General features: G+C 44.3%; 1 protein-coding gene across 1 annotated transcript in view; it reads right to left on the bottom strand.

Moving 5' to 3' along the window:
- Positions 1 to 838: 838 nt before the first annotated feature.
- The window catches only part of LOC105483061 (integrin subunit beta 3), a 64,731-nt gene continuing 41,028 nt past the window's right edge, over positions 839 to 24,541 (bottom strand). The window contains exons 11-15 of the mRNA XM_011743646.3: positions 20,277 to 20,499; positions 19,236 to 19,336; positions 16,985 to 17,104; positions 12,118 to 12,284; positions 839 to 10,037 (exon numbers count right to left, since the gene is read on the bottom strand). Of these exons, the coding sequence (XP_011741948.1) occupies positions 9,972 to 10,037; positions 12,118 to 12,284; positions 16,985 to 17,104; positions 19,236 to 19,336; positions 20,277 to 20,499 (677 nt within the window). The 3' untranslated portion in view covers positions 839 to 9,971. The remainder of the gene's footprint in view (positions 10,038 to 12,117; positions 12,285 to 16,984; positions 17,105 to 19,235; positions 19,337 to 20,276; positions 20,500 to 24,541) is intronic.

Here is a 24,541-nt window from a genome sequence, read left to right as displayed (position 1 = left end):
TTTTTCTAATTTCTTTCATCCGTGTTTTTTAGTTTTTAGTGTAAAGATCTTTCACTTTCTTGGTTAAATTTATACCTTTTTTGTTTCAGTTTTGGTTTTTGCTCATGTAAGTAGAATTATTTTCTTCATTTCTCTTTTGGATTTGTTGTTGCTGAAATGTTGCTGATTTTTGTGTGTTGACTGTGTACAGCAATTTACTGAATGTATTAGTTCTAACAGTTTTTTTTTTTTTTTGGTTGAGTCTTTTGGGTTTTCTATATATAAGATCATATTGTCAACAAAGAGAAAATTCCAACATTTCCTTTCCTATTAAGATGACTTTTATTTCTCTTGCTTAATTATTCTGACTAGAACTTCCAGTGCTATGTTGAAAAAAAAAAAAAAGCATTGAGAGTGGGCATCCTTTTCTTGTTCCTGATCTTAAAGGAAATGCCTTCAACATTTCACTGTTGAGAATGTTAGCTGTAGGCTTGTCATATATGACCTTTATTGTGTTGAGGTACGTTTCTTCTGTACCTAATTTGTTGAGAATTTTCATCATGAAAAGATGTTTAATTTTGTCAAATGCTTTTTAGGTATCTATTGAAATGATCATATGATTTTTGTGTATGTGGTATATCACATTTATAGATTCCCATATGTTGAACCATCTTTGCATCCCAGGGATAAATCCCACTTGATCATGGTGAATTATTCTTTGAATATATTGTTGAAGTCAGTATGCTAGTATTTTGTTGAGGATTTTTGTATCTATACTCATTAGGGATATGACCTGTAATTCTTTAGTGCTTTTTAAATGTATATAGTTTGTCTCCCCAAAGATTCTGAAACATCTGAGTGCTGAGACCATGTCTTTTATTTTTGTAAATACCCCTCAATCCACCCTCCATCCCCCACTTTCCCACTCCCCATGCCTGTTGTGTTTACGGGTGGTACCTCAGAGTACTGTTCAATCAGGCAAAAGACCCTCTAAAGATTTTAAGAGTGGTTGGGTGCAGTGGCTCATGCCTGTAATCCCAACAGTTTGAGAGGCCAAGGTGGGTGGATCACCCGAGGTCAAGAGTTGGAGACCAGCCTGGCCAACATGGTGAAACCTCATCTCTACAAAAACACAAACAAAAATTAGCCGAGCGTGGTGGCAGGTGCCTGTAATACCAGCTACTCGGGAGGCTGAGGCAGGAGAATTGCTTGAACCCGGAAGGCAGAGATTGTGGTGACCCAAGATCTCGCCACTGCACTCCAGCCTGGGTGACAGAGTAAGACTCCGTCTCAGAAAAAAATATTTTAAGAATATGGCTCACAGGTCCTCTCATTCAAACAATAGGACTTCTAAGAAACTTAAGATCTTTGTCCTTCAGCAGAAGCCCAAGGTAGAAAAAGATGTATCTCAAAGGTATTTGCTGCCATGACTTTTGTCTCCTGGACTAAAACCCAGTAAGATTCACAGTAGATTCAAAAATCGTTTTAAGAAAATTGTATTGTCAGAAATACTGTCAGCTTGACCTGAAAGAGAGTACAAAAAAAGAAAGGGGTCTTTGGACCCTTTCTACAAACACATTTCTACAAACAGGAAGCAGGCTAAGAAAACTATTTATGTCCAAACACATCTCCCTTTCACACAAAAAAAGGATGACTTAGAGGATGAAACCAACAGCCCAGAGGATGGAACCAAAAGCCATAGGGAGTTATTCCCAGACTTTGAATGTAGAACTACAAACCTATACTCAAATGGATTTCAGAATTGCTATGAACCAGTGACTTCTGTGCACCTTGTTTTCCACCTGTTGGTACAGGAGTGTCTATAGCAGTTATCTCTCTGCCCCTGCCATTTTACATTGGTTGCTGTGGGGAAAGGAGCATATGACCTTTTTCTTTTTGTTTGCAGAACTTCAGATTGAAAGGCATGTACCTGAGTAGCTATATTTAAGGAATTACAACCAAGAAGTCTCATCTTCCCTGGACTTATATAGAGGATAAGATTCTGAACTTTGAATTGATGCTATAATGGGATAACACTCTGGGGCCTTAGAAGGGGTAAGTTTATTTTGCATGTGGGAGAACTATAAATAATTTGTTACCAGAGGGCGGCCTGGGGTGGTCTTAAAATATGTCCACAAACACTTTGATATTTGTACTAATTTCCTATGCTGTGGTAACAAATTACCACAAACTTAGTGGCTTAAATAGCACAAATTCATTATCCCAAATTTCTGGAGGCCGGAAGTGTAAAATGAGCCTTAGAGCGTTAAAATCAAAGGCTACATTCCTTATTGAGGCTGTGGAGGAGAATCCATTCTTTGCCTTTTCCAACTTCTGTGGGCTGTATATATTCCTTGACTTACGGCCATACCAGTCTGACCCACTTCCATTCACTCTCACTCTGGCCCTCCTAACTCCCTCTTTTATTTATTTATTTATTTATTTGTTTGTTTGTTTGTTTGTTTTGAGACAGAGTATTACTCTGCCATCCAGGCTGGAGTGTTGTGGTGCAATCTTGGCTCACTGTAACCTTTGCCTCCTGGGTTCAAGCGATTCTCATGCCTGGACCTCAAAAGTAGTTGGGATTACAGGTGCGTGCCACCACACCCAGCTAATTTTTTTGTATTTTTAGTAGAGACAGGGTTTCGCCATGTTGGCCAGGCTGGTCTCAAACTCATGGCCTCAAGTGATCCAACCATCTCAGCCTCCCAAAGTCCTGGGATTACAGGCATGAGCAACCACGCCTAGCCTGACCCCCTCTTGTAAGGACACTTGAGATTACATTGAGCCTCCCCAGATAATCCAGGATGATTGCCTCATCTAAAGATCATTAGTTATGTCAACAAAGTTGTTTGTTCCATGTAAGGTAACATATTCACAGGTTCTGGAGATGGGGATGTGGCTGTCTTTGGGGGGGAAATGATCTGTACACAATGCTCCTCCCTTCAAGAGGTGGCATCTATTCCCCTCCTCTTGAATGTTGGCTGGATTTAGTGAGCTACTTCTATTGAATAGTTTATGACAGAAATTATGGTGTGACACTTACAAAACTAAGTCATAAAAAAAAATTGTGACTTCCTCCCTATTCTCTCTTGGATTACTCCCTCTGGGAGAAACTAGTTGACAAGTCATGCGGACACTCAAGCAGTCCTATAGCGATGTCCAAGTGGTGAGGAACTAAGGCCTATTGCCAATAGCCAGCATGGAATTGATGCCTCCTGCCAACAGCCATGTGAGTAAGCCATCTTAGAAAAGGATTATCCAGCCCTTTTTAGCCTTCAGTTGACTACAGCCCTGGCCAACAGTTTGACTCCAACCTCATGAGAGTCTCTGAGCCAGAACCACCCAGCTAAGCCATTCCTAAATTCCTGACCACAGAAACAGCAAGATAATGTTTGTTGTTTTAAGCTACTAAATTGTGGAGTAATTTCTTAAGCAACAACAGATAACTAATACAATCCCCACTGGGCGTGGTGGCATGCACCTGTAGTCCCAGCTACTTGGGGAGGTTGAGGTGGGAGCATTGCTTGAACCCAGAAGTTCAAGTCCAACCTGGGCAACATAGCAAGACCTCACCGCCTTAAAAACAAAATAAAAATAAATAAAATAATACAATCCCCAAGGTCACATACTGAGCTATGAGAGCTACTTAACTTCTAGGTATTAACTCTGCATTCCAGCCTACAAGATGAAGGAAATGGAGGAAATTATGTTCCTTCCCTTAAACATCATTTATTGGAAGTTGCATACACCTCTTTCATTTACATCTCATTGTCTATGAGATGGACATGGCACATGTAGCTACAAGATTTTTGCATGCTAACTTTGTATCCAGCAACTTTACTAAATTTTCTTATTAATAATAAGAGAATAATATTTATTCTGGGCAACCATGTGCCCAACTAAACAGCAGAAGTTCTAATATTATGTGAGAAGGAGAAAACATACTGGACACAATCAGCAATCTCTGTCACAATGGTGAGTGTAAGGGTCAGGAAAAGCAAAGTCCAGCACACACCCATCAACATTTTTTTCCAATTTCTTAACAAAGTATTTCCATTGGCCACCAAAGTGATAGTTACACATCATCACTGTGATCTCTCCAAAGAATCATGCCAATTCTGTATGAGTCATTGGAAAATCCAATTACTATACTAAAATGAAATCAATTGTGAAACTTTTTCCTCACAAGTTCTTATTGGGGACACTGCTAAAGAATAATTTACAATGGACATTTTGTTTAAAGGCTGCAAAATTTTCTAAACGGTGCTTTCTGTGAGCAATTTTTGGTGTGTCAGAAAATATATGGCCAATGAAAGTGTTTCCTTTATGCAAGGTGTTGGAGGGGCTTTATTATAACATTAGCAGCCTCAAGGAAGGCAGTCATGTTCCTGACCTCTTCATTTTCTTTTCACATGCAAACCATTCTTAGGTAGCCACATTAACTGGATTTTTTAATTTTTATGTAATGATATACTTAACCCTAATCACAAGTTTCTAAGACTGCCTCCTTGCATGTTTTAATCAAACTAAAACAAATTAGGAATATATACTTCCATAAACATATTGTTTTATAAAACCAAATAGAAATGATTTTTAAATGGCTTATTTGCACAGCATACGTTATGGTTCTATTATATCATTGTGAAAATTGAGTAATTCCCAGGCAATCTGCTTGTAATTGGTCCCAGTGATCATTAGATGGCTCTGTTACATAGAGTTTGGACTAGCAAAGCCAAGAGTTAAAGGATTACAAATGTGGCTTGACGTATAGCTTTTCATCTCATTTTACATAAGATCCTCTATTTTCATCCAGACATTTAGTCAGCAATTACCAAGACATAAATAAAACATAGTGAATCTCACAAAATTTCACCATAAAAGGTCTCAGTCTATGTTCACGTAATCTCTTAATGATGTCATGTATTGTATTATGCTCAAAAAATGTACATTATGTTAGGAATTTAAGACTTAGGCCAGGCACTGTAGCTCATGCTTGTAATTCCAGTACTTTGGGAGGTCAAGGTGGAAGGATTGCTTGAGCCCAGGAGTTTGAGACCAGCCCAGGCACTATAGTGAGACCTCATCTTTACAAAAAATATGTTTTTAATTAGCCGAGTATAGTGGCATGTGCCTGTAGTCCCAACACTTTGGGAGGCCAAGACAGGAGAATCACTTGAGCTTGGGAGGTCAAGGCTGCAGTGGCTATGATGGTGCCACTGCACTCTGGCAACAAAATGAGACCCTGTCTGAAAAAAATAAAAAAATAAATAAATAAATAAATAAATAAATAAATTTTTAAAAAAAGACTCGAAGCAAAGATTATGTTATCAGTGTTATATAAAGTACTTCAGTCCCACACTGTTGATGCTGAATAAATTTTAAATAGCCAAAAGTAAAGTAACAAATTCTAAGTATTATTCTAGCATCCTGTAGGATGATAATGTTAATAATTAAGATTTTGATCCCGTCTCATCTGTGAATAAATTCTGTAAGAATATTTCCTTGCTTGCGTCTTGGTACACATAAAAAGTATCCTGTTAGTTTTTCCCCAGGATTCTATTCTTTCAGTTTTTCATGGGAATTTGTGGTCATGAGTGAAACCAAGACGCCCAAGATCATTTAACCTGGAAAATGGGTCAAAGTAGATTTTCATTTTGTGTGGGTGGATATTTCATCTTCTGAGTATGTCAGCCAAGGTTTGCTATTAACTGTATACAGTAACTGAGCTGCCTTACTATAAAGTTTTTTCTAGGCAAGAAGGCTAAATATGTGACTCCTTAAATCAGTTGTTCTTAAACTTGAGCATGAATTAGAGTCACCTGGAAGGCTTCTTAAACCAGATGATGGGTCCCCATTCCCAGATTTTCTGATTCAGCAGCTGTGGGGTGGGGCCTGTCAATTTTCATTTCTAACAAGTTTCTAGCTGATAATGATGTTGCTGGTCTTGGGACCACACTTTGACAACCACTGCCTTAGATAAAATTTAGGCATTTAAATGGTCCTGTAAATAATTTGCCATTAAGCTATTATTTTATCCATTTATGCTTCCTACAAACAAAATCTAGGCTACACTGGCAATCTGTTCTTTTGAGGTTGCACAAGTTCCTAAATAATACCCAATTAAAAAAAAAAACCCAAACTGTTAGAACAGTAATAACCTACTCATTTAAAAAATATTAAGTCTAAAGAGCGCTGGGCCTGGTGGCTCACACCTATAATCCCAGCACTTTGGGAAGCCCAGGCTGGCGGATCAGTTGAGGTCAGGAATTCGTGACCATCCTGGCCAATGATGAATTGGTGAAACCCCGTCTCTAGTAAAAATACAAACATTAGCCGGATGTGGTGGTGCACACCTATAATCCCAGCTACTCAGGAGGCTTAGGCAGGAGACTCGCTTGAGCCCCAGAGGCAGATGTTGCAGTGAGCAGGGATCACACTACTGCCCTCCAGCCTGGGCAACAGACCAAGACTCCATCTCAAAAACAAATAAATAAAAATACAAAATTTGCCAGGCATGGTGGTAGGCACCTGTAATCCCAGCTACTCGGGAGGCTAAGGCAGGAGAATCTCTTGAGCCCAGGAGGCAGAGGTTGCAGTGAGCCAAAATCGCGCCCACTGCACTCCAGCCTGGGTGACAGAGCCAGACTCCATCTCAAAAAAAAAAAAAAGTATATATAAAGAGAAGCTCTGGATTCTGAAACTAGCTTCAGTACTCATAGTAGTCATCATTCTGTTACATTTGGAAATATGCTTGTTCTAAAATAATCATTTCTGAGTCAATGACACTCTTTTCATCCAAAGGAAACAGAAATAACAACACAGGAAGCACTGGGCAGCCTTAGGCTAATTCTTTTTGGAAAGTACATTTAATTCACTGTTGTACAAACCCAAACAGAGAAGGTAAGGTTAGGAAGTCAGGAAGGCACTTAAGAAATTTCAACCAGGAATACTTAACAAAGAAAAAGAGGCCTTTAGACCCACACGTTACAATCATGGATGACCAGCTGGGCACGGTGGCACATGCCTGTAATCCCAGCACTTTGGGAGGCCGAGGAGGGCAGATCGCCTGAGGTTAGGAGTTCGAGACCAGACTGGCCAACGTGGGGAAACCCCGTCTCTACTAAAACTACAAAAATTAGCCAGTCATGGTGGCAGGTGCCTGTAATCCCAGCTACTGGGGAGGCTGAGGCAGGAGAATCGCTTGAACCCAAGAGGCAGAGGTTGCAGTGAGCTGAGATCGTACCATTGCATTCCAGCCTAGGCAACAAGAGCAAGGCTTTGTCTCAAATTTAAAAAAAAAAAAAAAAATCATGGATGACCTAGGAATATCAGAGAAGTGAAGAACTGACTCCTAATACGGCAACTTGTCAGGAATATTCAAAGTTTCCCATTATTGTCCACAGCTCCTGAGACTAGACATAAATTTTCTCCAAAAGAGCTAGACACAATCCCTTTGTGCTGTGTTATCTGATGCCAGAACACTGTTTAACTGTTCACCCCACAGGCCAAAACTGCTATTTGCTACCTCATGAATGCAGCTACAGGTTATGCCCACATACTGACAAATAGTACTGGTCTTCAAGACCTGTGAACTTCATTCCAGTGGCTCAGGCAAGATTCCTGATTTGATTCACCCTTTAAATACATTTCCTTCCCCCCTTTGATACAATTTCTTCATATAAATCATGTTATCTAAAGAAAATGTCCCATTAACATTCTCATGGACTCTGTCTTAGTAGCTGAAGGTGCTAATTAGGTTCTAGACTTCTTGGATCCATGACTATCCCTCCCCGTCCCCTATTTATGCTCTACCACATTCCCATTCCCTACAGTAAGGAGTAATCCATGGGTGAGACAAGGCTCAGCCATTGCCCCATATCCAATTCCAAGGCTTATTCTCAATGTTAACACAAGAATACAGAATAGATATTTCAGCTGCTTATGGATTCCTCTTCCCTAATATGTGGATGCAAATGTGTGCAAAGTGAAGAAAGAAATAATAGCTAAATGAAGCTTAAGTGCTACATCAGGAGAGACATAACTATTAACAAATGTTGGAAAAGGGGTTTGGAGAGAGGATAGAATGAGACTTTCATTGAGAAAGGTGATATGGAATGACATCTGCTCTTGCCAAAGCCAGGTCTCTCAGATCTCCCAACTGAAAACACACACAGTATCAATATCCCACAGAATCTTGACCACACATTTGATGCCACAGTAAGTCCCAGCATCTTAGAATGTTGATACTGAAAGAGACCTTCAAGACTGGCTGCTCAAAACCCATTTCTCAAACTAGAAAACAGCCTTAAGAAGAAGAAAGTGACTTGCCTTAATTAGAGTTAAAGATTATTTAGCTGCAACACTGAGATCAGAACTCCTGTTTTCTGCTCATGGAACAACTGTTGATAAGGCTTTCTTTTTCTCTTGGGCGATTGGGGGTGGCTTTTAATGTTGGATGTATGTCAACACCAATGGAGCCACTGCTTTTCTGAGACAAAAGAACAGTCCCTCCTCCTCAGGAAGGGTCCAATGTGTCCATACATCTATCCCTATAGCCTTCTATCATGAGAGAGCCCCTCACAGATACAGCCACTGGACAGTGACTTGCTGTGAATGATGCCAAGTGGGAGTGTCTGTACCCTGCCCAAGTCTGTGTGGCTTCCTATGCTCTCCTTCTTTGCCATCATATAAATTTAGAAACATAACGCAAGCATGTTTATATACATATTCCTTTAGGTTAAGAAAACCTCATCATGAGAAAAATAAAATAAAATTGCACTGTGGCCTCTCAGATTAAAGACTGAGTTAAAATGAGGTTGTCCAACCCATAGAAGAACAGGCCACACATGCTGGTACAACTGACCCATCATTCCATCCTGGCACTTATTCCCAGCCAACTCATGGGAATAATTCCTTCATAAGGCAGCCAAGAGGTAGTAGGTAAATACAATCAGCCCCATGGGTGGATACAGCACACCAAGGCACAGGGCTGGGTATGTGGAGGTGCTATGAATGAGGGACAGAAGGCCGGAAGGGTGCCAGACCTCTGGCTCTACAATAGCACTCTCTCCCTTTGAGGAAAAGCATTTGGTCATGAGAGACATCCCCAGCTCATAGCAAATGTCTACAGCAGTGAGGGTGTGGAATTAGGAGGTAAAGAGATGGTGCTGGCCTAAGGGTGACACACTTCTTCTAAACAAACCTCCAGAGTAGAGCTGCCAATGAGGCAAATCTGAAGGGTTGTGATTATGAACTAGGAGATGCTGGTACATCCCCCAGGCCATGAATGACCCTGAGTGGCCCGGACATCCTCACTCCCAACAGGTCAAAGAATTAGGTTGCAAGGACTTCCCTTGCAAGAGAAACATAGCTGGGTTGAGGGGATGGCAAAAGGCACAGGCAGCTCTGATAGTTCAGCTCTCCCTGACTCCTCCTTCAGCCTGAGGGAGGGGAAAGGAGGCAGAGGTACAGATGACCTGGGCTGCCAAGCACAGCAGTTCCTACTATAGCTGCTGAGAGTCAGGCCCAAGAACCATAAACTTATGAACTCAGGGTAGAGCCAAGGTTTGGCATCCCTTCCTCTGGAATGAGAGGTCTCAGCCCGGCCCTTCTCTTCAGGGACAATGGCCTGATGAGAAAAGCTGGCTTCTCACTGAGGTAATGAAGAACACCTGCTTAGCTCCATAGTCACCCTCAAGCTAAGCAGGAAGAATCCCCTGCAGGAGGCATTCTAGGGACAAAGGCTAAGGAGCTCGGCTTATCAGGACACATCACAATTTTAAATTACACACTCCCACACACAACACACACACACACACAGACACACACACACACACAGACCCACACTTCCACATACTGACATTCTCCCAACCCACCCCACTCTGAGCCCCAAATCCCTCCCCACAAATACTGTCCTCTGTAAACATGATGGCAGAGACTCCTGCAATCGTGGCACAGGCTGATAATGATCTGAGGATGACTGCTTATCATTAAGTGCCCCGGTAGGTGATATTGGTGAAGGTAGACGTGGCCTCTTTATACAGTGGGTTGTTGGCCTGTGAAGGAAACAGAAGAGCATCTTACAGTGACTTCCTCAGTCCTTCCCTACCCTGAATGTTTAAAATTCATCTCAGAAGTTTTCCCAAGGTACCCTTCTCTGGAATACACCATAGATGAAACAGAATAATGTTCATTTTACTCCCACTTTAGTTCTTGGCATGGGAATCGATAGGAAATAACAGGAGGAGATGAGATAGAATGCCATCCTGCCACCATTTCTTCTTATTATTATTATTATTGTTTTAGACAGGGTCTCATTTTGTTGCCCAGGCTGGAGTGCAGTGGCACAATCTCGGCTTACTGAAACTTCCACCTCCCCTGACTTAAGATATCCTCCTACCTCAGCCTCCCAAGTAGCTGGGACTACAAGCACACACCACCATGTCTGGCTACTTTTTACATTTTTTTGTAGAGATGGGGTTTCGTCATGTTGCCCAGGCTGGTCTCAAACTCCTGAGCTCAAGCGATCCACCTGCCTCAGCCTTCCAAAGTGCTGGAATTATAGGCGTGAGCCACCACACCTGTTCCCTGACACTATTTCTAAGGAGCTAAATTCAGCCTATCACTCTTCAGTGATCCCACAGCATTCAGGGATAGAACTTCTCCTATTTCACCCCGTGTCCCCCTCTCTTTTGCACTTCTCCTATTTTCCATTCCCTGTGACAGTGATGGGAGATGTGGACAAGGACAGAAATGTAGCAGGTGGAATTCAGAACACAGAGGAAAGCTTTTGCTCAAATAATTATTAATTTGTTTTCATCTAATCTGGCCAAGCACTAACCATGGCCAGGCATGGTGGTTTATGCCTATAATCCCAGCACTTTTAGGGGCCAAAGTAGGAAGATCACTTGAGCCCAGGAGTTCGAGACCAGCCTGGGTAACAGAGTGAGACCCTGTCTCTACAAGGGAAAAAAATACAAAAGTTAGCTGGCTGTGGTGATGTGTGCCTATAGTCCTGGCTATTCAGGAGGGTAAGGTGGGGGGATCACTTGAGCCCAGGAGATTGAAGCTGTACTGAGCCATGATGGCACCATTGCATTCCAGCATGGATGACAGAATGAGACCCTGTCTCAAGAAAAGGAAGGAGGGAAGGGAAGGGAAAGAAAAGGAGGGGAGGGGAGGAAGGGAAGGGGAGGGAAGCAAAGGAAAAAGGAAGGGGAGGAGAGAGGAGGGGAGGGAAGAGGAGAGAAAGAGAAAGCACTATCCACAAACTGTCATGTTATCAGGAAAAAGACCCTCACTAGGTTTCCCAAACTATTTTCCAACAGAAAGTAACAAATCCTATACGGTCAAGAAACACATTCTTGGCCAGGCGCGGTGGCTCACGCCTGGAATCCTAGCACTTTGGGAGGCTGAGGCAAGTGATCATGAGGTCAGGAGTTCGAGACCAGCCTGGCCAACATGGTGAAACCCTGTCTCTACTAAAAATACAATAAATCAGGATAAAAGAGTAAAGTCTGATTTGGAAGTAACCTTTTATTTTATTTTATTTTATTTATTTTTTTTTGAGACAGAGTCCTGCTCTGTAACCCAGAGAAGGGTGCGATCTCCGCTCACTACGACCTCCACCTAATGGTTCAAGCAATTCTCCTGCTTCAGCCTCCCGAATAGCTGGGATTACAGGTGTGCACCACCACATCCGGCTAATTTTTATATTATTAATAGCACCACATCCGGCTAATTTTTATATTATTAATAGAGACGGGGTTTCACCATGTTGCCCAGGCTGGTCTCGAACTCCTGAGCTCAAGTGATCTGCCCACTATGGCCTCCCAAAGTGCTGGGATTACAGGCACGAGCCACCAGGCACGAGCCACCAGGCCCAGCCTGGAAGTAACCATTTTATTGAGGAGAAAGAATAGAATGAGGTGGAATGACATCCTGCCACTATTTCTAAGAGGCTAAAGGAAGCTGAAGGACAAAGGGACAGTGAGACCATCTCTCCCCGTTTCCAGAACAGAGGATAACAGAAAGACAATCGTGCTGGCTGAACCTGACCACCCAAAGCATCTGTTGCCTCCACATAAGGGCCTCAGACCAATGACTTTTTAGAAAAAGCCCAGCCCAATCTCTTACTGTGTCCCACTTTGCTCTGGCGCGTTCTTCCTCAAATTTAGCAAACTCTTTTCGGTCGTGGATGGTGATGAGGAGCTTCCAGATGAGCAGAGTGGCAAGGCCGATGAGCAGAATGGCCCCCATCACTGACAGCAGGACCACCAGGATGTCAGGGCCCTTGGGACACTCTGTGAGGAAGAAGCACAGAGCAGGTGGTTGTGAATGAAGCAAGAATCACTTGAACTGGCTATGAATAAGGTGTTCTTGACAAAGTAATTAAGGTCCTTGAAGGAAATAGGACAGTTTTCAAAAATTAATTTTTTTACAGAGACAATCATTAGGACAGCAATAATCTGTGCTGAGTGACTCAAATCAGAAGTCTAGACCTGGTAACCCCTAGACGGAACCCAGCCACACCTTTGTGTGGGGGTTCACCCAAGTGTTTATTTTAAAAATTAAACACAAAGAAGAGAACAACAGACACTGGGATCTACTAGAGGGTGGAGGCAGGGAGGAGGGTGGGAATCAAAAAACTATCTATGAGTCACTATGCTTATTACCTGGGTGATGAAATAATAGGTACACCAGACCCCCATGACTCACAATTTATCTACAGAACAAACCCACACATGTACCCCTAAAGCTAAAATTAAAGTTTTTTTTAAAAATTTAAAAATAAAAAGCTGGGTGTGGTGGCTCACACCTGTAATCCTAGTACTTTGGGAGGCCAAGGAGGGCAGAGCATCTGAGGTCAGGAGTTTGAGACCAGCCTGGCCAACATGGTGAAACCCCGTCTCTATGAAAACTACAAAAATTAGCCTGGCATGGTGAAGCACAAGAATCACTTGAACCTGGGAGGTGGAGGTTACAGTGAACCGAGATCACACCATTGCACTCCAGCCTGGATAACAGAGCAAAATTCCATCTCAAAAAATAAAATTAAATTAAATTAAAAATTAAAAATTGATTTTATTGGCAGTATTGAATAATCAGGAGATTCTCCCCCGAAAATTTCATATTAGTCTCTTTAAAAAGAAAATCCAGGCCAGGCACAGTGGCTCATGCCTATAATGCCAGCACTTGGGAGGCCGAGGCAGGAGGATAGCTTGAGTCCAGAAGTTCAAGATCAGCCTGGGCAACATAGTGAGGCCCTGCCTCTACAAAATTGTTTTTTTAATTAGCCAGGCATCGTGGCATATGCCTGTAGTCCCAGCTACTCAGGAGGCTAAGGTGGGAGGATCATTTGAGCCTGGAAGGTCAAGGCCATAGTGAGCCATTATCATGCCACCACTCTCCAGCCTGGATGACAGAGGGAGAGCCTATCTCAAAAGAAAGAAAGAGAGAAAGAGAGAAAGAGAAGGAAGGAGGGAGGGAGGGAGGGAGGGAGGGAGGGAGGAAGGAAGGAAGGAAGGAAGGAAGGAAGGAAGGAAGGAAGGAAGGAAGGAAGGAAGGAAGGAAGGGAGGGAAGGAAGGAAATCCAAAGATTTAGAAACACTGACACCTATATTCCTGCAGGGCAGCAGCTAGCTACAGCTGAGGAGGAGCTGCTCCTTTTACTTGGAATGCGTATTTTCTAGTTTACCAGAATCCCCACCACTCTCCCTTCTCTCTCCTAGAGGAAGGCAGTGTGATTTGTTGGTGTGTCTGTGCTCCTGTGGACGCTAGAGCCAGACTCCCTGGGTTTGAATCCTGACTTATCGCTTAACTTTGATACATGATCTTTGGAAAATTACTTAACCTTTCTGAATGTCTGTTTCCTGTTTCTCCATCTTTAAAATGAAGATAGTAATAGCACTGACTTTAAAAGAAACTTGTTATGAGGAATAATTAAATTAAATATATCTTAAAAACTCAGAACAATGCCTGGCACAGAGTAAGTGCTCAGTAAATATCAGCTACCATTGTAACTGATCTTTTTATATCCAGCTGTTTTCACTAACTTGCTTGCTTCCTTAGCCACTGTAAGTATTTGTGTCTGTTACCCTGGTTCAGATACTTACATTCCTGAGGGCTGTGAACCTAATGACATTTTTTGCATTCTTAGAGACCAGGACCTGCCAGCCAATACAATATATTGGGTTCTTTCCCAAAATATTTAGTCATCTAAAATCATAACCCTATTGAAAGCTGACTTCCTGTTCAACCCCAGGCAACAACTAAAACAGAGGCATGTCACCCCTCTGGGGGTCAGGCTGAGTATACTCCGCAGAGCTCTGCTTCCCACAGATGTCAGGTATCTAATCTTATTCCAGTAACCTCAAGTGTTATGAAACCAGGTGTTTATATATGAGGGTACTAATGAGCCTAGAGAGGAAGTCACACCCACTTTCCACACTGTCTCCCACCTTCTTCTCCAAACATATACCCAATGCTCACCACACACAACACAAAAACAACCACCACCATAACCCAAGCTGGCTATCTCCCAACCCACCAAATTACAACCTGTCTATAATCAAATGTGTGCCTGGAGAGAGGCTGTGAGGTTCCAGTGTTCAAGTTCCCAGGAACGAAGGGCCCCAGTTCTGCTGGGAAAAACAATTATGGATTCTTTGGAAGACTTGGGTAGGGCTGACCTTCAATTATCAAAGTAAAATCTCTATAATTCTGCACATTAGTATGGTCAAGACAGGTAGGGTGCCAGAAGGTCTTCACAGGAAAACAATCTGTTAACCATGTGTCCTGAAAGGAGTTTGGGGTGGGCTTCCTGGAAGCAGAGGGCAAGATCAGGTGACCTCTGGAGGGCTCTTCCAGCCACAGCAGGGGACCAATGGCAAATGACCCAAGGTCAGAGGAGTCTGGGTAGGGTTGGCAGTTTCAGCAAACAAAAACACAGGATGCTTGGCCCCGTGCGGTGGCTCACACCTGGAATCCCAGCACTTCGGGCGACCAAGGCAGCCAGATCACTTGAAGTCAGGAGTTCAAGACCAGCCTGGCCAACATGGTGAAACCCTGCCTCTACTAAAAATACGAAAGTTAGTGGTGTTGGTGGGTGCCTGTAATCCCAGCTACTCGGGAGGCTGAGGCAGCAGAATTGCTTGAACCCGGGAAGCAGAGATTGCAGTGAACCAAGATCACGCCACTGTACTCCACCCTGGGCAACAGAGAAATACTCTGTCTCAAAAAAAAAAAAAAAGAAAAGAAAAGACCAGGAAGCCAAGACAAATTTGAATTTCAGATAAATGATTATTTTTTACTATCAGTGTGTACCAAATATTGCATGGGACATAGTATATTCTATTTGGCAACCCCATCTGGGGGTGATAAGAGCCCAGCTCAAAAGCCCATTCCATGAGGTTAAATTCCATTTGGCCAATGCCAAAACTTTTGGCAGTGTTGTCTTTACTGCCCTATAGTGGCTTAGCCCTTCAAGGAGAGCATCTGCAAGAGCATGAGTTGGGGAAGAGAAAGAGAATGATCTCCTCCATTGTCTGAGACCCCACCTGCAACATTCTACTCAAAGACAGGAAATGACTGGAGTTGGGAGACAAGCAGGGAGGCAGAGCCTAGAATTCCAGAGCAACAACATAGGAAATGTTGGCCCTGTGTATTGGCTCATGCCTGTAATCCCAGCACTTTGCGGGGCTGAGGCGGGGTGATCACTTGAGCCCCGGAGTTTGAGATTAGCCAGGGCAACATAGTGAGACTTTGTCTCTACAAAAAATAAAACTTAAAAAGTAGCCAGGTGTGGTAGTGTATGCCTGTAGTCCCAGGGAGGCTGGAATGGGAGGAATGTGTAAGCCCAAGATGTTGAGACTACAGTAAGCCAAGGTCACACCACTGCACTCCAACCTGGGCAACAAAATGAGACCCTATCTCAAAAAAAAAGATAGGAAACATGGGTCTATGGCTCTGGGGTCTGTTCTCCTAATGTGGAGGAAAGGGTCTGCAGGCAGTGAATACTCAAAAGTGTTTTCTAATAATTCATCTTAATACATTGTTTAAGGAGAACAAAGGCCATAAAGGTGTTAAAGGGAAGCAAGCAATAGACAGCATTGGATGGTGACAAATCTGTGGCTGGTCTGTGTATGATGGGATGGATTCCTCCTGCTCCCAGAAGGCACTGTCCTTTCAGTGTTCAGGGCAACCTTGCCTTAGTGTCTCAAACCCATCCCTACCCCATCCTGCAGTAAACTTGGAAAGGTAATACCTCTAACCATCAGGTCTTCCTCTGAAGCACAGTCAAGTTGCTCTTGGCAACCATCTCAATTTTAATAGTGCAGATGCCATGTGCTGTAAAGTCCTAAAATTTAAATTCTTTATTTCTTGACATCATTGCCTCAAAAAAATGCAGTGATATATTTTGTCCATTAATGAGATCCATATCTATCTTCTTCTCCTTACCCTCTTTCTGATTTTGCTGTCTCCTCAATTAACAAGTCACTTTCTTGGTAATATTTGTGTTTATAAATACCCTTCATCCAGATGACGGTCCCTAACTTATCATTTGGTTTTGTTTGTTTGTTTGTTTGTTTGTTTGAGACAGAGTCTCACTATGTTGCCCAGGCTGGAGTACAGCAGCGCAATCTCTGCTCACTGCAACCTCTGCCTCCCGGGTTCAAGTGAGTCTCCTGCCTCAGCCTCCCGAGGAGCCGGAATTACAGGCATGTGCCACCATGCCCGGCTAATGTTTTTGTATTTTTAGTAGAGAGAGGGTTTCACCATGTTGGCCAGGCTGGTATTGAACTTCTAACCTCAGGTGATCCACCCACTTCAGCCTTCCAAACTGCTGGGATTACAGGCATGAGCCACCACGCCTGGCCCCTAACTTATTACTTGCAGGATTAACCTGTTTTGCTTAAGAGCATAGATGAGTAGAGATTCCTGCCTAACATGGTTCTCCCTCTCCCTCCTGGGGCAGGGCCGGGAGCCCTCAGGGTTCACTCACCTGGCTCTTCTACCACATACAGGATGGACTTTCCACTAGAGTCTTCATAGTACTGGAATCTGACGACACAGTCATCCTCATTCTTATAGGTACAATTCACTGCATCCTTGCCAGTGTCCTCTGGGAGTAGGGAAAATGGAGGAACAAAAAGTGAGACAACTACTGGAAGGTGGAGCTACTCCAAACCCCTATCACAGGACTTCCGGGAAAGTGCGTGACAGGAAACCCTATGCCTCATGTGCACAATGCCTAGATTCAAAGTGGCTATTGTGTCTGGCAGTTGCCACTCACTGACCCTCACTGATGTATTTTGTACTGCACAGGCCCTTTTTGGTTACTAATCCTTCCTCTGAAAGGGACATGATGTAACAGTATTACACAATTTAATTCAAATCCTGGCTTCACTCCCTACCTGTTTTGTGATCTTGGGTCAGTCACCTGACCTCATCAAGTCTTTCTTCATCTATAAAAAGAAAATGATACCCCAACTTCACAAGGTCAGTGAACTAAACAGCACAAACAGTGCCTAACATATAGTAGGTGTACTCTTCCCTCTCTTTCCTTTCTCTGCTTGCTTAGTGATTCTTAATAGTTTGCTTATGCAGCTGTTCTATTTCTTCCATTTATGTTTCTGATCTGGTGTACCTCCCCAGAGCTATCCTCCCTTCTCTGACTCCCACCATGTTTTGTAGACTTCATCTCTTGTAATTCTAAAGCCTGTTATACTGCCAATGATACTAGAGGTTACCTTCCACCAGCTGCACTATGCCCCATACTGATGAAACCAGATGAGTAAAACTGACACATGATGAAATTAAGCAAATGTACTCAGGTCACACAGCAAATGAGTGATGAAGCAGAACAAGAACAGGAGTCTAAAAGCACATCCTGCAGACTTGAACTCAACAACCCTTCAGAAAACCAGTGGTATTATAATACAGGGAAAAGAGTATGAATTTCAGGATCTAGTTCTTAACTTAATTTGCCATTCCCTTGCTTGGGCCAGTTACTTAACTTTCCTGAGACTCAAAATGAAGATAATAATAGTACTATAGTTCTACTTCACTAGGCTATTGACAGAAGAATAAGATAATGTATATGAAAGATACTTTATAACTTTTACAAGCTATAAAATTCCCTACAAATAAGCATTTATTTTAATATGCTTATTTCCATACTCTTTTCCCTGTACTATAATACCACCGGTAGAGGGGAGGTGGAGGTAGGGAACTACTTATCAATTAACTTGTAATACCCACCTAGACTAGATGATAAAAATAACTCAACATCTCAGCAACTTCTCCTCTCTGAACTAATCATAGCAAGCCTAATCTCTTCCAGAGGAAAAACTATTTCTTCAAACTCAATCCCCAAATCACTAACCTCACCCCAGCCCTACTTCTGATATTAGCCAAAAGGCCCAGAGATCTAACTCTTTTGCATAACACCCCCACCAGGAAGCTGACTGGCTGGCTGTGTCTTACTGTGGCTCTCTCTGAAATGTGTTTCTGCCTTCATGGGAGATTGCTATCTGTGGAGAGATTGCCATCTCTCTAGTACTACCCAGTGCCTCACTGGCCCACATAACTATATCAGATGTGACGACAGCAGCAAAGATCATCTCCTTTTAAGTTAAGATGAAGTACAGAGAATACTTCAAGAATAATTGCAGGCAAGATTTTTTTTTTCCCTATTGTTTGTATTTCTGTCTTATTTCAAAAGGGGCTCCAGAGAGGTAGAAGGACTTCAGATAAAGCTTTTGGTTACCTATCCATAAGGTTGAAGGTTTCCCTCCAAACCTGCAAAGCTTTAAGCAAAATCTTGGGCACTGCATAACAATTTTAGTTAAGTAAACTTGGTAAACGCTTACTGGCCTACTGAACTAAGATGATGACTATCACAGGCAACCACTTCCCAGCTCTGTGCCTCAGTTTTTTCGTCTGCAAAATGGGATACATTCTCTTCCCTTCCTTAGGGAGGCACTTGCTCCCTTTGTTTTGCAGGCTCTTTTTGAGTCTGTGGGCTCTGGGAAGCAGAAGTGGTGGACGGCTGCACACACTAGTAAGAGAGGAGGACGACTCTCAGAGACATCAGCTCACATCAAGAATCTGTTGTTCATCAGGCCTGCACAACATTCCCTGAGGTAGGAGTCACGCTTCCATTTTACAGATGGGAGTTGGAGAGGTGCTAAGATTGAATTAGAAACATTTAGAACCTGGGTGTGTGCAACTCTAAGATGTGCTGAACTTACTAAGCTCTTTCACTGACTCAATCTCATCGCGGCAGTAACGGTTGCAGGTATTTTCATCATGTAGGGCTCCCCGGTCAAACTTCTTACACTCTACGCATTCTCTGAAGGAGAGAGGACACAGTGATTAAGGCAAAGAAGGTGCAAACCTAAGCGTATCCCAGTCCAGCTCCGATCTCCATGCATTCAGAAAGCTGCTCCACCTCCATTAAAACACACACACACACACACACACACACACACACGCCTGTAAGACAATCCTGGGGACCTGAATGGCAAGTGTGCAGTTCAGGGGTGGGAGTGTCCCCCTCACCTGTAGGCAGCACCTGGCAGCCAGAAGCCTCCCAGGTCCTTCATTAAACCCGTCCCATCCAGGGCTGTGCCAGGATGGTGAACCCTATGCCACTTCTGAGAACTATAAAGTCAGAACCAATCATGTCATTTGGGGGCCCAGTGCAAAATGAAAATGTCAGCTCCCTTGTTCAAAGATTACTAAGAATGTCAAGACAGTGATGGCAGAGCATTAAAACAAGCATGAGGCCCTTCTAGGCACAGGGCCCTGCACAGCTGCACAGGTTGCATGCTCGTAAATCTGGCCCTGCTGAAAGTGGTGAGCAGAATGGCAGTGCCATGGACTTGGGCTGACAGGGCTTCCTCTGGCCACTAAAGTGGGAGGTTTGTAGTAGTTTCACAGTGTCCTCCATAATTCCAGCCCCACATCTCCCACTGAATCAGAACATCAGCACTGGATCATTCCTCAGACTGGTTCAGCCTTCCTCCCAACTCAGAGGGAGTCAGGATGTCACCTTAGGAGAGGACATTCTCCAATCAAAGTCCAGCTCGTTCAAATTTGGCCCCTTCAGTTGGTTCTATTCTAACTTGCCCAAAGCCTTTGGCAAAAGGAGAGGTAGCCATCTGGCTGGAGTGGACTCCTCTCCCTAAGGCTCTGGTTAGCAAGAAACACACCTGGAGAGCTGGAGATTCTAGTCAGGGGACTCTCTCCTACCTCCCAGCCTCCCGGCTCTCTCCAAACTGCACACTCACTTCTTAAAGGTGCAGGCATCTGGGCAGGTAGGGCACTTCTCACAGGTGTCCCCATAGGAGCCCGGCTGGATACAGACACAGCTGCCACATTCACACTTGCCGCGGCCGCTGCACAGCAGCCCATTGCTGGACATGCAGGTGTCAGTACGTGTGGTGCAGTTGCAGTAGTAGCCGGTCCAGTCGGAGTCACACAGGCAGTCCCCACAGCTGCACTGGCCATGGCCTGAAAACACACAGCCCAGGAAGGTGGACCAGCTGGCGAGAGCTCTGCCCCCATGGCAGCAGGCTGCACACAACCACCCTGCTCTCCCAACCACACAGATAATGATCCTCCAGGTTGGCAGGGAATTGGCTCACTACCCGGGGGAGTCCTACCCAGCAGGGACAAACTCAGTTTTCTAGGTGTCCCAAGGCATTGGCAGGACTTGCTCGGAGTCACTATAGAGCAAAAGATTCTCAGGAACTAAGTCTCCTGGGCCTCCTGCTCTCTCTCTTGCCCTTTGCTGAATATCTCTGCCTTCTGAGAAAGGCAAGAGAAAGGGTAGCAGGCTTAGGAGACTTAGTTCCTTCTAGTCTAAGAACTAGAAGCAAGCTCTCTAGCCCTGAGGGCTGACACAGCACACAGCCACAGCCCTGAACCTACACAGGGCACTCAGTAGCCTTGACGGTGTGACCTGATGCTGGTAAAAGGCCTCACAGGACCCAAAACTCTCTCCCTTTGACCTGACACAAGGCTGCTCGCCTCTCCTACCTGATCTAAGAGGCCTACCATTGTCATCATCGTGGCCACCCAGTTGGGTTAGACAACAACATAGGGTCCAGTTTGGAAGAGCTGGTCCCGTCCCACTAACAAAGCAGCCACCACTTCCATTATGCCGTTTCTCAAATCAGCTAGATGTCACCTTGCAGGGTGAGGACCAGGGCTCTGACGGCGCATGCACAAGACAGGAAAATTGTAACATGAGGAAAGAAGAAAAGGAGAGATCCAGGGCATGGGATTATTCCACATGCAGAGAGGGAAAGTGCACACAGAGCACCCTGAATGTATGGGTGGATGGGGTGGGGCATCCGAGGGGCAGAGGGACGGCACTGAGAGCCCATGGAGTTGGCCAACGGAGCCAAGTAAGCAGAGAGAACAAATATCCCCTACCTCCCAGACTGCCAAGGGCCAGTCAGTTAAACAAATCCCGTGAATGCCATAGGGAAAAGAAGTCAGAAAATAAGAGAAATTAAATGAAAGAAAGATTTTCCTAAGGTGAACAGCAGTAGAGGCAATCGCTAGTAATGACCTCATGTAGCCCGATGGCCTCCCCCATGCCCCTGCTGACTAGTCCTGGTTCCTGCCTCTACACTCAACAGTTGGAGAAATGTTTGCCACAATTAAACATTTTTTAATTAATTAAATTATTTAAAGCTACAGGCGCAGTTCAAATTTACCAACACAACTTTTCTTTCTTGTCCTGGTTCTCTTCTCAATCTGACCTCATCATATCATATCTGGGAGTCTCATCATATCATATCTGGGAGTGTAGTGGAACAGACTTGGAAAGCATTTAGAGAAGAGAATGTATATCTATTTTCCAAATCTACCAAGGAGGCATTTAATGTGTGTCAAGCACTGTGCCAAGTTCTTTTTCTTTTTATTTATTTTCTTATTTTTTTTGAGACAGTCTCGCCCTATCACCCAGGCTACAGTGCAGTGGTGCAATCATTGTTCACTGTAACTTCAAACTCCTGGATTCAAGTGATCTTCCCACCTTAGCCTCCTGAGTAGCTGGGACTACAGGCATGTGCCACCGCAGCTGGCTAATTATTTTTGTTTTTGTACAGATGGGAGTCTTGTTATATTGCCTAGGCTTGTGGGCTTATGCCAAGTTCTTTTTTATTTTTTTTATTTTTTGGAGTCTCACTGTCACCCAGGCTGGAGTGCAGTGGCGCCATCTTGACTCACTATAACCTCCACCTCCCGTGTTCAAGCGATTCTCCTGCCTCAGCCTCCCAAGTAGCTAGGACTACAGGCATGCACCACCATGCCTGGCTAATTTTTGTATTTTTAGTAGAGATGGGGGTCTCACCATGTTGACCAGCCTGGCCTTGAACTCCTGACCTCAGGTGATCCATGTGCCTTGCCGTCCCAAAGAGCTGTGATTATAGGCCCAGCCAGCTGGTCCACCGCACCCGGCCGCAAGTTCTTTAGCATGTTATCCTTTTCATTTCTGATAACAACCCTTTGAGGTCAGAGAGGTTAAGTAACTTTCCCAAGGCCATATGCCTTGTAAATGGCAGGGTTAGGACTCAAACAGAAGTCACTGCGACTTCAGATCCCAAGTGCTTAGCCTCTGTGCAGTGTCATAAGCAATGTTTTTCCCTATTTATACTAATACGGTCTTTCCAGAAGATGTCTCTAGCTTACAGAGAAAATGGCCGTAACCAGTAGAAGATGGAGCCCGTTTTAATGGAATATTCTTCAAATTGACCAGTGGAGGAAGAAAAGAGACCAAAGTAGTAAGAAAGAAGTTATGGAAAGTCCAGTAACTGGGCTTGATCTCAATGAGAAATTTCAAGGAGGGAACATTTTAGGAGTCAAATGTACTGAACTATTTAAGCAAAGGGTGAATGGGCCTTATTGTAGACATTTCCATGCCCTGTCCTCAGCCTGGTCCTGTCTCCAGACAATTAAGTCACCTCCCCTTCTCCAGGTGATTGTCAATTCCTCTGTGGCCAGGATTCTCTTTGTAAAACATGATTTCTCAACCTTGGTACTTTTCAATATTTGGGACCAGATAATTTTTTGTGGTGGAGGACTGTCCTGTACATTAGGATGTTTAGCAGCATCCTTGAGCTCCACCCACTAGATATCAGTAGCACCTTTCCAGTTGTAACAATCAAAAATATCACCAGGCATTGCCAAATGTCCCCTGGGAGACAAAATAGCTCCTTCCCACCAGTTGAGAACCACTGTTTTAAAATATCAGTCAACTTGATCATGCCACTCACCTACTCAAAAACCTTCAAAGGCCAAGTGTGGTGGCTCATGCCTGTAATCTCAACACTTTGGGAGGCCAAGGCAGGTTGATCGGTTGAGCCCAGGAGTTCAAGACCAGCCAGGGCAACATAGCGAGATCCCATCTCTACAATTTTTTTAAAAATTATCCGGGCATGATGGCAAGAGCCTGTAGTCCTGGCTACTTGGGAGGCTAAGGCAGAAGGATCACTTAAGCCCAGAATTCAAGGCTGCAGTGAGCCATGATAATGCCACTGCACTATGGGCTGGGCATGGAAAGAAATGTCTGCTTCCCAGGAAGGATGGGAACATCACCCAAGCTGCCCCAGCTGCCAAGTATATCTGGAAAGTAGAGATGTTGGGCTGCCAGAAGGGTGGGGAAAGCAGAAAGGCTGTGTCCTGAGGCTAGGTTCCCTAGAAATACAGTTTGGATAAGGATCTTATTTAAGTGACTCACTGAGGAAGTAGAGAGGAGGGAGCGAAACAGGACAGGGCAAGAGGCAGAGCTGGCAGGAATGTGGTTTCAGCCAGATGCCCTCCAGCCTGATCCTACGTGAATGGTACCACAAAGCCAGGCCCACCCTGAGACAAAGAGTCTAGCCTTAGAGTAACCCCTTGTCCATCAGTCATTGGTCAACATCTAGGGGCAAGGCAGCTCCTGTCAGCCGAGGGCAGTTCTCCACAGAACGGGCAGCTGTGAGCTGCTATCGGCCAACCTCACGGCAGCTGGGGGAGGAGTGCGCCAACCAGCAGAGCTGCCCCCCTGCCCTCCCCTCAGCCTTTCACTACACCCCGCATTTGGCCACCGCTCCTGGATGGGAAAGACCGACACCACAGGGGCCTGGCAGCACTCAGAGGCCTCCGCCTCCTCAGAAACTCTTGTCCCATAGTGTTTCCTTTGTGAGGCTAAACAAAGTGATCTTTGACAAGATGGTCCAGCCAGGGAGTGAGGTTGGGAGTGGAAGTGACAGGTCAGAGCCAGCATGCTGACCCCAAGAGCCTTGGTAGGGTCAGCCCTTAAATGGAAGCCACAGTGTGGTAATGTCACAGGACTGGCGCCCCTCCAGCAAAAGGGAGGCTGAGCCTGGGTTCATTGGAAAGTCAGAGGAGTAAAGTAAGAAATTAAGAGTGGAAGAAGAGGAAGGGAGGGATGCCAGAAGAGGGAGGGAGGAACAGGTGCTTGAGGTCATTGGGAACACGAACCCCACAGCTAGGCCTTCTGGCCTGATGCTCGCTCCACTCCTCTCTGTCCTGAGCCTGC

Source organism: Macaca nemestrina, chromosome 17 (genome assembly GCF_043159975.1).
Source record: "Macaca nemestrina isolate mMacNem1 chromosome 17, mMacNem.hap1, whole genome shotgun sequence".
In the NCBI taxonomy this organism is placed as follows: Eukaryota; Metazoa; Chordata; class Mammalia; order Primates; family Cercopithecidae; genus Macaca; species Macaca nemestrina.
This window is presented reverse-complemented; position numbering and strand designations above follow the sequence as displayed.